This window comes from Mastomys coucha, unplaced genomic scaffold (assembly GCF_008632895.1).
Source record: "Mastomys coucha isolate ucsf_1 unplaced genomic scaffold, UCSF_Mcou_1 pScaffold5, whole genome shotgun sequence".
NCBI lineage: Eukaryota > Metazoa > Chordata > Mammalia > Rodentia > Muridae > Mastomys > Mastomys coucha.
In genome coordinates this window covers 25,013,123-25,025,430 of record NW_022196911.1, presented here as the reverse complement: position 1 = coordinate 25,025,430, position 12,308 = coordinate 25,013,123, and the positions used below count along the sequence as shown (strand labels likewise).

At 49.1% G+C, this 12,308-nt stretch overlaps 2 protein-coding genes and 1 long non-coding RNA gene across 5 annotated transcripts in view; 1 reads left to right on the top strand and 2 right to left on the bottom strand.

Annotated features, from left to right (window-relative positions):
• The window catches only part of Unkl (unk like zinc finger), a 44,928-nt gene extending 38,368 nt beyond the window's left edge, over positions 1-6,560 (bottom strand). For 2 of the 3 annotated variants that reach the window (XM_031350784.1, XM_031350785.1), the window contains exons 1-2: positions 6,432-6,560; positions 5,273-5,482 (exon numbers count right to left, since the gene is read on the bottom strand). In XM_031350784.1, the coding sequence (XP_031206644.1) occupies positions 5,273-5,482; positions 6,432-6,508 (287 nt within the window). In that variant the 5' untranslated portion in view covers positions 6,509-6,560. The remainder of the gene's footprint in view (positions 1-5,272; positions 5,483-6,431) is intronic. The other variant, XM_031350787.1, reaches the window with a different exon arrangement.
• A 3,116-nt stretch (positions 6,561-9,676) lies between these two features.
• On the bottom strand, positions 9,677-10,645 carry CUNH16orf91 (chromosome unknown C16orf91 homolog). Its single transcript, XM_031351620.1, has 2 exons — positions 10,565-10,645; positions 9,677-10,486 (listed from the first exon to the last, which is right to left on the bottom strand). Exons 1-2 carry the CDS (start codon positions 10,594-10,596, stop codon positions 10,102-10,104), a joined length of 417 nt encoding a protein of 138 aa, XP_031207480.1. The 5' UTR covers positions 10,597-10,645; the 3' UTR covers positions 9,677-10,101.
• On the top strand, positions 10,387-11,420 carry LOC116077231. The gene is made up of 2 exons (XR_004113192.1): positions 10,387-11,037; positions 11,281-11,420. It is a non-coding gene; the product is annotated as an uncharacterized LOC116077231 (long non-coding RNA).
• The last annotated feature ends 888 nt before the right edge of the window (positions 11,421-12,308 follow it).

Below are 12,308 nucleotides of genomic sequence, written 5' to 3'. Positions count from 1 at the left end.
CCCCGCCCTGGAGAGATGACTCAGCGGTTAAGAGCACTGACTGCTCCTCCAGAGGTCCTGAGTTCAAATCCCAGAAACCACATGGTAGCTCACAACCATCTGTAATGGGATCTGTTGCCCTCTTCTGGTGTCTCTGAAGACAGCTACAGTGTACTTATATATAATAAATAAGTAAAATCTTTAAAAAAGAAAGAGAGAAAGAAAGAAAGGGAAACTCAGCAAGTTACCAAGAGTGGAGGCTTGAGTAAGAACAGTCTGCACAGACTCATATATCTGAATGACCAAGTTGTCATCAGGGAATAGCACTACTTAAAAGGGATTAGGAGACAGGGCTTTGTCACTGGGGGTGACAGACACTGACTGTGCACAGATATGAATGTAACCCTACTACCTGCCCTAGATGCTGCCTAATGGGCTTGGGAGACAGACCTACCACTCTCCAGTTAGCCAACCAACCTAACCAGGCCATATGGAGCCTGAAGGGCAATTCCTATGGGGGCAAAGCCCACCACACATGACCCAGAGCTATCATTCAAGGCCCATCCTGGGAAAAGGTCATGCCCACCAGAACAAAGGCCAAGTTGTCAGCCAGGGCAGGACGAAGCAGGAAGTACCCTTTGGCATCAAACCCTATAGTGGAGTAGTTTAGGGCTACAATAGTTATCAAAGGACAGGCTAAATGGGAATCATGGGAGGAGGCATCAAGGGTGGCCACTGTGGAAGAGTGAATGTAACTGGCCCTATTAGGTGCTATGACTTTGCTGGAGGAAGTGTGTCACAGTAGGGGTGGGCTTTGAGGTCTCCTACACTCAAGCTACGAATACAGTCTCCTTCTGTGGCCTACAGATCAAGATGTAGAACTCTCAGCTCCTTCTCCAGCACAATGCCTGCCTGCACACCACCATTCTTCCTGCCATGTCAAGAATGAACTAAACCTCTGAAACGGTAAGCCAGCCCCAATTCTCTTTGCCTGATCATGGTGTCTTTACAGCAATGAAACCCTAAGGCAGCTCCGACCAGGAAAGAGTGTGTCGGGAATCTTCACCATGAGACTGTTGGACAGCAAGCTTTCCCAAAGAGGGTGTGTCCACAGGAGAGAAGAGGGAGGATTCTATAGGGAGAGATGACAGAGGGAAGGAGAAGGTGCTCACTGAGTTCAGGGAAGGTAGGAAAGCCAGAAGGAAAGGGTGAGGATAGAAGAGGGCCACAGACACATGCTCCAGTGCTGCCCTCTTGGAACAGGTCCGGAGCCCCAGGACGGGCTGAGCCCACACCAAGAATAACCAAGTGCTCACTCTACCACTCACTGGTTAAAGGGGCTTTACTCTGAAAATGGTGATGTTTTAAAATAATGGATTTGTGGGGCTAGGCATGTGGCTCAGAGGTTAACCCTAGCTTTCTTGAGGACCTGCGTTCTACTTCTGCACTAAAATAAATATTTATTAATTGCTTGGTAGTACTATGCAAAAAATAAAATAAAATAAATTCAAAACCCTGAAATAAAGGGAAAACTCCACCACCATTGCTCTGGAAGGTACAATCTAATTTATAATTTCTATGGCAACCCCACATGAGCCAGAAGATGCAATTCAATAAGAAAAACTCCACCCATTGCACATGTGCAGCGATGGGGAAGTCCTCAGTAATTACTAAGCAGAGATTCCCAGTGGAGGCAGCCTGTCGAATGCTTCCTGAGGGCAAATCATTCCATGTGCTCTAGATAAACCACAAACAAAAATCTTCCCTACGACATATCTTACACTAAATATCAGATACACAGAATGTCAGGTAACATGTCTAACTGTATGTGGTTAATTACCATTTGTACACAGCTAAGGAGGATCAGCTGTAGGTTGATGTTCAGCGCAGCACACTTCATTCCATTAAGAACGGACACACTATAGACGCCCAGCTGTGACATGCTCCAATACCAGGACAACCGAGTTTCAGAACCACAAAGTGTCTCAGAAATGACTGATTTTTTTTTCTTTTTAGATTCATTTTATTGTATGTGTTTTGAGTGTTGTGTCTGCATGCTTATCTGTATAATGTGTGTGTGCCTGGCACTGGCAGACTTCAGTAGAGTGTAAAGATTCCCTGGATCTGGAGTCATACGTGGGCATGAGCTACCATGTGCTGGGAACTGAGCCCAGGTCATCTGGAAATGCAGCAAGTGTTCTTAACCACTGAGCCAACCCTTTAGCCCAAGACATGCTTTATTTTTAGAAATTAAAGTTATCACTGGGGAATACTAGGAGCTATCTGCAGGCAGACCGCACTGTAGGATGAGGTCAGGCAGGGCTGGTGCCGTTCGCCTCGTGTATTCCTGCTCCATGCTCAGGTAGCAGCGGCCCCAAGTGACCAAAAGAACACGGAAAACTAGGAACAGAGCCTGGCCTCAGCCAGACAGTCACCTGTCTTCTAAGGACACGTTCAAAAGAGCCAGATCAAGAGGGTGTATGTAGCACAGCTGTGGTCGCACGCCTTCAATCCAGCATGTAGGAGGCAGAAGCAGATGGATCTCTCTGAGTTCAAAGCCAGCCTGCTCTACATAGTGAGTTCCAAGACAGCCAGGACCACACAAAGACTACGTCTAACACTAAATATATTGTATGTATTTAGAGAGTACGTGTGTGCGTATGCATGTGCAAACATGCATTAGTGCTATAGCATATGTACAGAAGTCAGAGGTTAACTTGTATGAGTTTTCTTCTTCCGTCATGCAGTTCCTGAGATAAGTTTAAGTCAACTTTGCTTGGCAGCCAATGCTCTTGCCCACTAAACCGTATTGTTGACTCTACAACACTGTAACTGAAGCTCAGCAGGCTATACTATTTATCTAGTTTGGCCCTCAAGCTACATTAATAGCAACTATATATACATTTAAGACCTTTCTGTGAAAGCTGGAGAGATGGCTCAGTAGTCAGGACCATGCACTGCTTTTTTGTTTTGTTTTGGTTTGGTTTGGTTTTTTTTGTTTTTCAAGACAGGGTTTCTCTGTATAGATCTGGCTGTCCTAGAACTCACTCTGTAGACCAGGCTGGCCTCCGAACTCAGAAATCCACCTGCCTCTGCCTCCCAAGTGCTGGGATTAAAGGCGTGTGCCACCACTGCCCGGCCATGCACTGCTCTTGATCCAAGTTGAGTTTCCAGAATTCACATTGAGTAAGTCAAACTATCTGTAACTTGAGGGCCATCAGATCCTCCAGTCTTTGTGGGTTCTGAATGCTCATGTGCACATGTGTACACACCCACGAAATTAAAAATACAATCTTGAAAAAAGATCAGTGAGCCTGGCAGTGATGGTGCTTGCCTTTAATCCCAGCACTCAGGAGACAGGCAGGAGGGTCTCTGTAAGTTTGAGGCCTGCCTAGCCAACAACCTGAGTTCCAAGACAGCCAGAGCTACGCAAAGAAACCCAATCCCAAAGACAAAACAAAACAAAGCAAGCCTGGTATGGTGGTGAATACCTTTGGGTAAGCAATCTCTGGGAATTTGAGGCTAGCCTGGTCTATACAGCAAGGTACAGGCTATTCAGAGTTACATAGTTAGATACTGAGGAAGCTAAAGATATAGACCCCATTCTACAAATAAAAATGAACAAGTAAATAAATAAAATAAATAAAATTAAATTAAAAAAAATAATTACCAGCAGCACAACTCTATATGGCTATTATGACAATTTCACAGGCACTAGATCCCTCCAAAGTGTCAAGAGATCAAGCCTTTAAGACAGACATTGTTGACAGGCAGTGGTGGTAACACCTTTGGTCCCAGCACTTGGGAGGGAAAAGCAAGTGGATCTGTGTTTCGGGAGGCCAGCCTGGTCTACAGAGTGAGTTCCAAAACAGCCAAGGCTACACAGGGAGTTTGGGACGGGAGCGGCAAAAAAAAAAAAAAAAAAGACAGACCAATACTTCCAAGTCAGGACAGGAAGCTACTCCAACACCCCAAACTGCCCAAAGGAAGAACTTAACACCTCCTGATACTATATTCCACCTCCCTCTGAACACAAAGTCTCACTTGGACTTCCTCTGTCTTCATTATTTCAAAACCAAGATGTTTGGAGCTGGAGAGAGAGCTCGGTCAGTAAAATACTTGCCTTGAAATCGTAAAGACCTGAGTTTGATTCCCAGAATCTTGATACAAAACCAATAAAAAACACTGGCACAGTGGCGCACACTTGTAATCCCAGTGCTAAGGAGGCAGAGGCAGGTGGCCCCTGGCACCTGCTGGCAGGCCAACCAGCCTGGCCTACTTAAACAGCTCCAGGCTAGTGAGAGACCCTATTTTCAAACAAGGTCAGGAACAATATGTAGGGTTAACCTGTGAACTCTAATCGTATGTGTACGCACTGGAGCATGAGCAACCACACACTCTGCACCTGCACACATAAGCACACACACACATGCACGCAAAGACATCTGCTCATAACACCATTAGGAAACTTGTAAAATATAAACCAACCCAAACAAAACCTTGACTTATTAAAATCCGAAAGTGTTACATAAGTGACAATGTGCAAATAAAACAAATTTCCTACCCTAACAAAACAAAAAACAAACCAACAACAAATGAGCTGAGAGTATCTCATTGTTAGAGTCCTGGCCTGCATAAGCAAGATCACCGGCTCCAGTGATTCAACACCTTATTATTAATAATAAAGAGCAAAATCATCTCACAAACCTTATCAGAATAACAGTTTGCTACCCTTCTTTAAAATACATAAATAAGCAGCAAAGAAACATCCCACACTTACACGGTACACATGGCACGCTTACAGTTGACCACACAAAACCATTTTAAATCAGACAGCTGCAAATCATGGGCCAATTTAAAGAAGAGCATTGGATGGGATAAGGATGGGAAGTGAATCAAAATCAGTTTGAATCATCAAATATTTTCCCCTACAACACACATACATAATCTTTTAGGAAAAGTCTTCAAACGGGGAACCCCTCAAGCACACATACTCTACTGACCCCTGGAAGTCTTGAATAAAATGAGGTTCCCCTCTACAGGCAGTGAGTATTAAGAACCAAAGAGACCAGTGTAGTGTGGCATACACTTTTAACGCCAGCACTTAAAGAGGCCAAGACAGGTATCAGTATGAGTTCGAGGCCAGCCTGGTCTACATACAGTGTTTCAGGACAGCCAGGGCTAAATAAAGACACCCTATCTCAAAAGCCAGAAACCTCAAAAACCTGTTGATCAGAGAGTCAACACCCGTCCTGAGGAAAGACCAGGAGCCACCCACCGGAGCCCCACTTACTCATCACCATCGGGACACAGGCCGGTGGCCTCATCGTACTTGGAGCAGTATACGTCTGGGCTGTAGTTGAAGGTGCCATCGCGTCGTCGGAGCGGTCTGCGCCGACGCTGATTTAGGAAATGCCAATGGAAACAGGTGAACGGCCTGTGCTGGCTGCACTTATGCTGCAAAAACAGGGAGCATTGCTCTGTCCTAAACTCCTTTAGATACCTAAAAAGACAAACAGCGTTGCGGGCCGCAGCCGCCGCCGGCTGGAGGCCCCTGGGATGCGGCGGGGCAGGGTCCCAGACACGAAGCCTCCCCCGCCACCCCCCAACCCCCACACGCCATGGCCCGGTACCCTCCTCTTTTCAAAGCACCACCCTTGGTGTCACTCCCCAACTCGGCGACCAGATAAACTCCAGACAGCCAGGCAGACTCTCCGGTCCCTGAGCCCAAATTCCACTTCCCAGTCCCCAGATAAGGAAGGTTCCCGGACACGAGGCATAGACCTCCTCCTAGCAGGCCATCACCAATTCTGATCCCAGGTAACTCTATAGAACTACACACTCCATTCTCCGCCCCCTTCTAGTCCCTGACCCCTGGAGCCACCTCTCAATCCTCAGTCCCGGGCTCCCGACTCCCGCTCGACTACCTTCACAGGTTCCAGATGGACTGCAAGCGCCACCCGCCCACACCAGGCGCAACCCCTCTTCGCGCCGCAGAAACGACCCCCAGGCTCACAACCCAGGCGGCCACAGGACTCTAGGTGCGGCCCCGCCCCCAACCCAGAGGTCACCCCAGACCCTGGGCGCCGCCTCTCAAGCTCAGGCGGCCACTGCCCGAGTCCGGATGGCTGCGCGCCCACCTCCAGCCCAGGCGCGGCCCTGAGCTACGAACGCAGGCGCTGTTCCCCAGACTCCAGTCTGGCGCGCGGGGTCGCCGGAGACCAGGAGCAAGCCCAGCCAGCCCCCAAGCCAGGGGTCACCGAAAACCCTGGGCGCCGCCACTTCCACCTTAGGCGGCGGCCCGCGCCCGGACAGCGTGACCCGCAAGGGCTGGCGGCGGGGGCGCGGGCGGGGCGCACCCTCAGCGGCGACACCCGGGCCCGTGGCGCGCGCGGGCCGCTGCTCTGCGCCGCGGCGCCCAGAAGGCCATGGACGGCAGCCCAGGCACTGACCTGTAGTGGGTTGGTTTCTCGGTCTGCGGGGGGGACCCGCTCAGCGCCGCCGCCGCGGCTTTCGAAACCGACGGCATTTTCAGTCAAAACAATGCAGCGCGCATGCGCCGCGCCGGCGCCCCCGGATCTCCCCCCCGCACCGAGCCCCCTGCGCCCCCCGCCGCGCCGGCCACACCCCCGGGCACGCCGCGCCGGCCACGCCCCCGCCGACCCCTCGCCCACGCGCGCTGTGCGGCTGGAGTGACACCCAGCCTCTGCCGGCCCACCAGGGCAGCAAGTTCCAGGCGCAAAGCAGGACACGCCCGTTGGTGTAGAGTCCCCGTGAGGGCTTCTGCGTCCAGGGCTGCTGTTGGGCACAGGTTTCTTTTAGCTGGAAAAGCTCTATAATTAAGACTGTGGCGATGGTCGCCCCTTTATTAAATTTGTGAACTTAAGGACGATCCGAGTGTGAATCCTGTTGAGCCACTTTTTTACAAACACAGAGTAAGAGGCTGCCACATGAGCCCATCGGGCAAAGGATGTACAGGGTGGTCAGGAATCAGCGACCTGGGATCCACGGAATGGTAACTGCACGTGGGGGGTGGGGCTCAGCAAGTACTAGGATGAATTCGGGAGAACCCAGGGCTAGCATTCACTAGTGTGTAACTGTGGCATGAGACATTGTAAATACTGAGAAAAGGGACCACAGCTAACAGCGGAGGTGCTCTGATGGATAAAGTCTGAGTAGCAAAGCCACAAGTGTTCTGAAAGGAATGGATGTAAAGTGATGTTCAGAAAGGAGGGTTACAGAAAATCTATTCCATTTCCAGGAATACGATCTAAAATATGATCAGAGAGAGATTGGTCCACGTATGTAAACTATATTTTAAAATACTAGTAAGGTAAAATTACCACTTGCTGGGTAGATTACTGACTTCTTCATATGACATTTGTTGACAAAAGTTGTTGACAACTTTTGGGAGTTTGGCTTGGTTTGGTTGCTAGAGGTAGATCCCAGAGCCATGTGCATGCTAGCCAAGCACTTACCACTGAGCATTCTCCGTAGCCCACAAACCCTGAAATTAACTTATTTTAAAGGACTTATTTACTAGATCAATCCCAAACTCCAGCTTGGAGTAACACACAAGACAAGACAACCTAAGGAACCTGTCAGACAGCAGAGCTGGCTCCATAAATTCGACAGAGAGCAAATAGCAGTGATGGTAGAACTGAACAACCTTTACTGTGGACATGAGCAAAGGTGTCTCATCAAACGATGTGTTTATTCCGCTATATAGGGAGACTGTGTCTCAAAAAAAACCAAAACCCACTTGATGAAAGGGGAGGTGAGGAAATTGGAGTTCATTAGACTTTATGTATTTTCCATTTGTTAGTTGTGTTTTTTTTGGGTTTTCGAAACAGGGTTTCTCTGTGTAGCCCTGGCTGTCCTGGAACTCACTCTGTAGAGCAGGCTGGCCTCGAACTCAGAAATCTGTCCGTCTCTGCCTCACAAGTGCTGGGACTAAAGGCATGCGCCACCACTGCCGGGCCCATTTGTTAGTTTTTAAACTAGCTTCAACGGATCTACTCATTACCTGTAATACCCACATAAGGACCAGAAGTGTCCTTTTATTGAAGCTGTTACTGTTCTACCTTTAAGAACTTACAAAAAGGGCTGCCTCAGCGGTTAAAGAGCACTGACTGCAACCACATGGTGGCTCACAACCACCTGTAATGAGATCTGATGCCCTTTTCTGGTGCATCTGAAGACAGCTACAGTAAATTACACAGGAGGGAACGGGGCCAGCAGAGGTCCCGAGTTCAATTCCCAGCAGCCACACACATGATAGCTCACGGCCATCTGTACAGCTACAGTGTACAAAAGTGGCTATTGGGGCTGGAGAGATTGCTCACAGTGGTTAAAAATCATGGCTCCTCTTCCAAAGGACCCAAGTTCAGTTCCCAGCACCTACATGGTTGCTCATAGCCATTTGTAACTCCAGTTCCAGGAAATGACACACCCTTCTCACCTGTATAGGCACCAGACATGCATGTGATGCACACACATACACATAAAATGAATCTAATTTTCTAAGTGCCTGTTAGGTTAACTCCTCCTCCCTCAAAAGAACATGTTTTATTTAATCATTTCTTTCTGCCCAACAGTTTGTCTACCATCTTGTATGTGCAGCTGGCTTATATTTACAGGTCCACTCCCTACCTGATGTTTACTGGGCACTCACCCAGAGAATTCACCAGACTGAAAACAATAAGACAAACACAAGCTACTGTCTATTTGGGAAATAGGACAAGCATGGCACCAAAAATAAAATAAAATAAATGTTCAGCTAACAACCTATTCTCCTATCACTATTCTCCTATCACTCCATAAAATAAAACAGCAGATATGTCAGGCTCAGGTCTGGTGGTGCATGCCTTTGATCCTACCACTCAGGAGGCAGAGGCAGCCTCCGCCTCTGAGTTCAAGGCCAGCCAGGGCTACAGCCAGAATTCCAGGACAGCTGAGGCTACTGGTGCACGCCTTTAATCCCAGCACTTGGGAGGCAGAGGCCAGCCTGGTCTACAGAGCGAGTTCCAGGACAGCCAGAGCTATACAGAGAAACCCTGTCTCGAAAAAACAAATAACAAAACAAAACAAACAAACAAAAAAGAAACTTTGTCTTGAAAAATTAGAAGAAAAGAAAGAAAACAACAAAGCAGATGTGTAGTATGTGTGCCCATTTCTTCTGCTCCTAAGTTCAATTGCCCACATCACTTCAGAGAAGTTATCCGCCTGGAAGCATGAGAAACTGCTACATGGAATGTGACCTATTCTATGTGAGCTGGAAATAGAGCTCACTGGTAGGCTAGCACAAAAGATTCATGGGTTCAATGTGCAACAATGTAAAAAGACAGAAACAAAAAACCCACTGTTATTGAAAAATGATTTTTTGTTTGTTTGTTTGTTTTAAGACAGGGCCTCTCTATGTAGCCCAAGCAGACCTTAAACTTAGGATCCTCCTGCCTCAGTCTCATAAGTGATGAGATTACAGGCATGCACTACCACTTATGTCGAATTTTTGTTTTAAGTTCTCAAGTAGAAATGAAGAGCAGCAGAAAAAAAAAAAAAAGTGGCAGCAGAAGCAGGCTGATCTAAGTCTGAGGCAAGGCTTATCTACATAGCCAGTTCCAGGCCAGCCAGAGCTATATGGGGAGAATGTGTCTAAACAAACAAACAAACAAACCAAAACCCACCTGATGGAAGGGGAGGTGAGGAAATTGAGTTCATTAGACTTTACCAAATGTATTTTCCATTTGCAAGTTTTTAAAATAGCTTCAACTGATGGTGCACACACACACACACACACACACACACACACACACGACAGCTCATTACACTTCTGCAGTTAACATGTCCACCAGAGCAGCTCTGGAAACATGATTAAGCTGTACGAACAGCTAAAACCTTTTCTATGAACCTCAAAAGTTCTTTGGACGTAATCACTGGGCATTGGTGTTCGGCAAAGATCAGGGTCTCCAATTTTGTGCTGGGCTCTAGTGTCTCTGCGCCAAGAGCGCCATCCAAGTCCTTTAGGCAACAAGGACATGAGCAAAACCAGTTCAGAAACCGTCAAATTCGACGACAAAACGGAAGGACGGCTGCCTAGTCCCCTCCTCAGCACGCACCACGTTACGTTCTAGCCCTGTGGAGGGCTGGAGCTTCAAGCTCCTCCGGAGGACCTTCCGGCTCCTCCTCGTCCTCCTCGTCCTTCCCTTCCAACACCTGGCTCAACCACTGGTCCGTGTTGCTCTCCTCCCTCTGATAGCACCATATGACCAAAGCCACGAGTGTGAGGGCGAGCGGCAGCACTTTCCACCAGGGTCGCTGCTGCTGCTTCCCCAGGGAATGCTCCACCGTCCAGCGGATTGGGGTGGCTTTGCTGCCGGAAAACTGGATTGGGAGGTTGGGGTCTTCCTCCTCTTCCCTGTCTGCAGGCTGAGCCGGAGACGGGCCACGGGGCGGCGGATGCAAGCTTCGCGAAGCCCAGCCCACAAGCCGCAGAGCCCGAACCGCTCTGAAAGAGAAAAGCAGTAAGCGTCTCGCAGTCACGGCCGCTTCCCGCCCTCACCCACGGGCACCTCTCGGCCCTCACCCCGCAGCCCGTGAGCACAGGACACTGTTCATAGTGACCTCGACCCGCACGCCGAGGCGCACCTTGCTGCGTCACTTCCGTCGCACAAAACCGGAAGCCAAACCTCACATCAAATTTCACGACTGCAAGACGTGAGTCCAGCCACGCAACGGAAATGATGCATTTCCTCTCCGAGCTCTTCCGTCTCGGGCCCCGCCCTGATGGCGGTCAGGGCGACCTAAGGGTTTCCGAAACGGTCAGCCCCTCCTTAGAGGCCTGAGCCGGCGCGGCGGATTGAAGGTGAAGCAGACTCGGCTCTCGGAAGAGCTTGGACCGGGGCTGTTTGGTGTGATGCCCACGACGCCCACAGACTTGAGAACTCGTGGTATCTGCTGGCTTCTTTCCAGGATCGTCGCCCCGGAGGGACTTGGTCCCTGTTCTCCAGGAGCGCGTCTTCCATTCTTAGCGCTTCATCCGGGCCCTCAGGCCCGGAGGTGGGAAGCCCTCGCGCCTTAGACGCCCGGCCCGACCCGGCCGTCCCCTTAAAAAGGCTTGTAGAAACATCACCTCCACCTAGACTATCTCAGGTCCCCAGAATTCATTTGCCTTCAGGGAGAATGGAAATGGCTCTGTATAGACCATAGGCTATACAGAAAGGCGATACTGAAATTACACTCCGTAGCTTACCTGTGTGCGTTTTTGAGCTGGAAGCTAATTGAAGCTCACTGCATTTTCAGAATCAGCCAGAGAACCTTGTAATCCCAACACTGTGGAGCCGGAAACAAGAGGATCACTGGTTCCAAGCCAGCTTGTACTACCCAGCTTGACATCAACCCAATTTAAAATACAAAATTAAAGAAACAAACAAAAAACCCAGGGTCAGCCCTAACGATGTTTTCTTAATACCTATGCTGTGTAGACGCTAGAGTGAGTTATATTACACCTGGCCTTACCACAGGGCCCACTAATGACTATCACTCTGAATTTGTTCTTGATCTGTAAACTAGTCACAGACACAAAAACAAAACAACAGAAAACCAAAACACAAAACAAAAAGCTGGGCAGTGGTGTCACACGCCTTTAATCCCAGCCCTTGGGAGGCAGAAGCAGGTAGATTTCTGAGTTCGCGGCCAGCCTGGTCTACAGAGTGAGTTCCAGGACAGCCAGGGCTATACAGAGAAACCCTGTCTGGAAAAACCAAAAAACAAAAAAAACCCTCACCTTTCCATCTCATGGGCTGGATGGCTGTGAGTCCCAGAAAACCTGGGATCCTTTCTGGGCCAGCAGAGTCCCTATGATTTATTCTGCTCAGGAGATAGATAGTACCTTAGGGCACCAGAGCATGGAAATGGAGAAGTTAGGCAGGAAAATGACCCTTGAGCCCCTGACTCTTCGTGACATAGACATTCCTGCTAGAGTGAGGCCCAGTCTTACACAGCACTCCAACAAGGTAGAGGGTGCCCTCACTAGGTGGCATAGAGGGGAGACACAACTCACAGAGCAGCAACCTGCCTCCTGAAGACATGAAGTTCAGCTACAAAAACTCAGCCCAATTGTCCTGTCTTCACTTGAAACTCCTCTGCTGGAGGGCAGGACTTGGACTCTGCATGCATAGAAATAGGGACCTGAAATAAATTAGATCCAGAAGCTTTGGGGGAAATTTACACCTGTTCCAACTGCAGGATCTGTGAGCAGCCTGCAAACCCACTTACCCTGTTCCCTGCAGGTGAAGAAGGCTGGGACCTTGTGGCCTGGTTTTGCCCTC

Coding starts and splice junctions, on each gene's coding strand:
- CUNH16orf91 (XM_031351620.1), bottom strand. CDS start 10,596: ATGAACAGTGTCCTGTGCTCACGGGCTGCGGG. Junction 10,487..10,564: donor CTGTGCTCACGGGCTGCGGG/GTGAGGGCCGAG, acceptor TTTCTCTTTCAG/AGCGGTTCGGGCTCTGCGGC.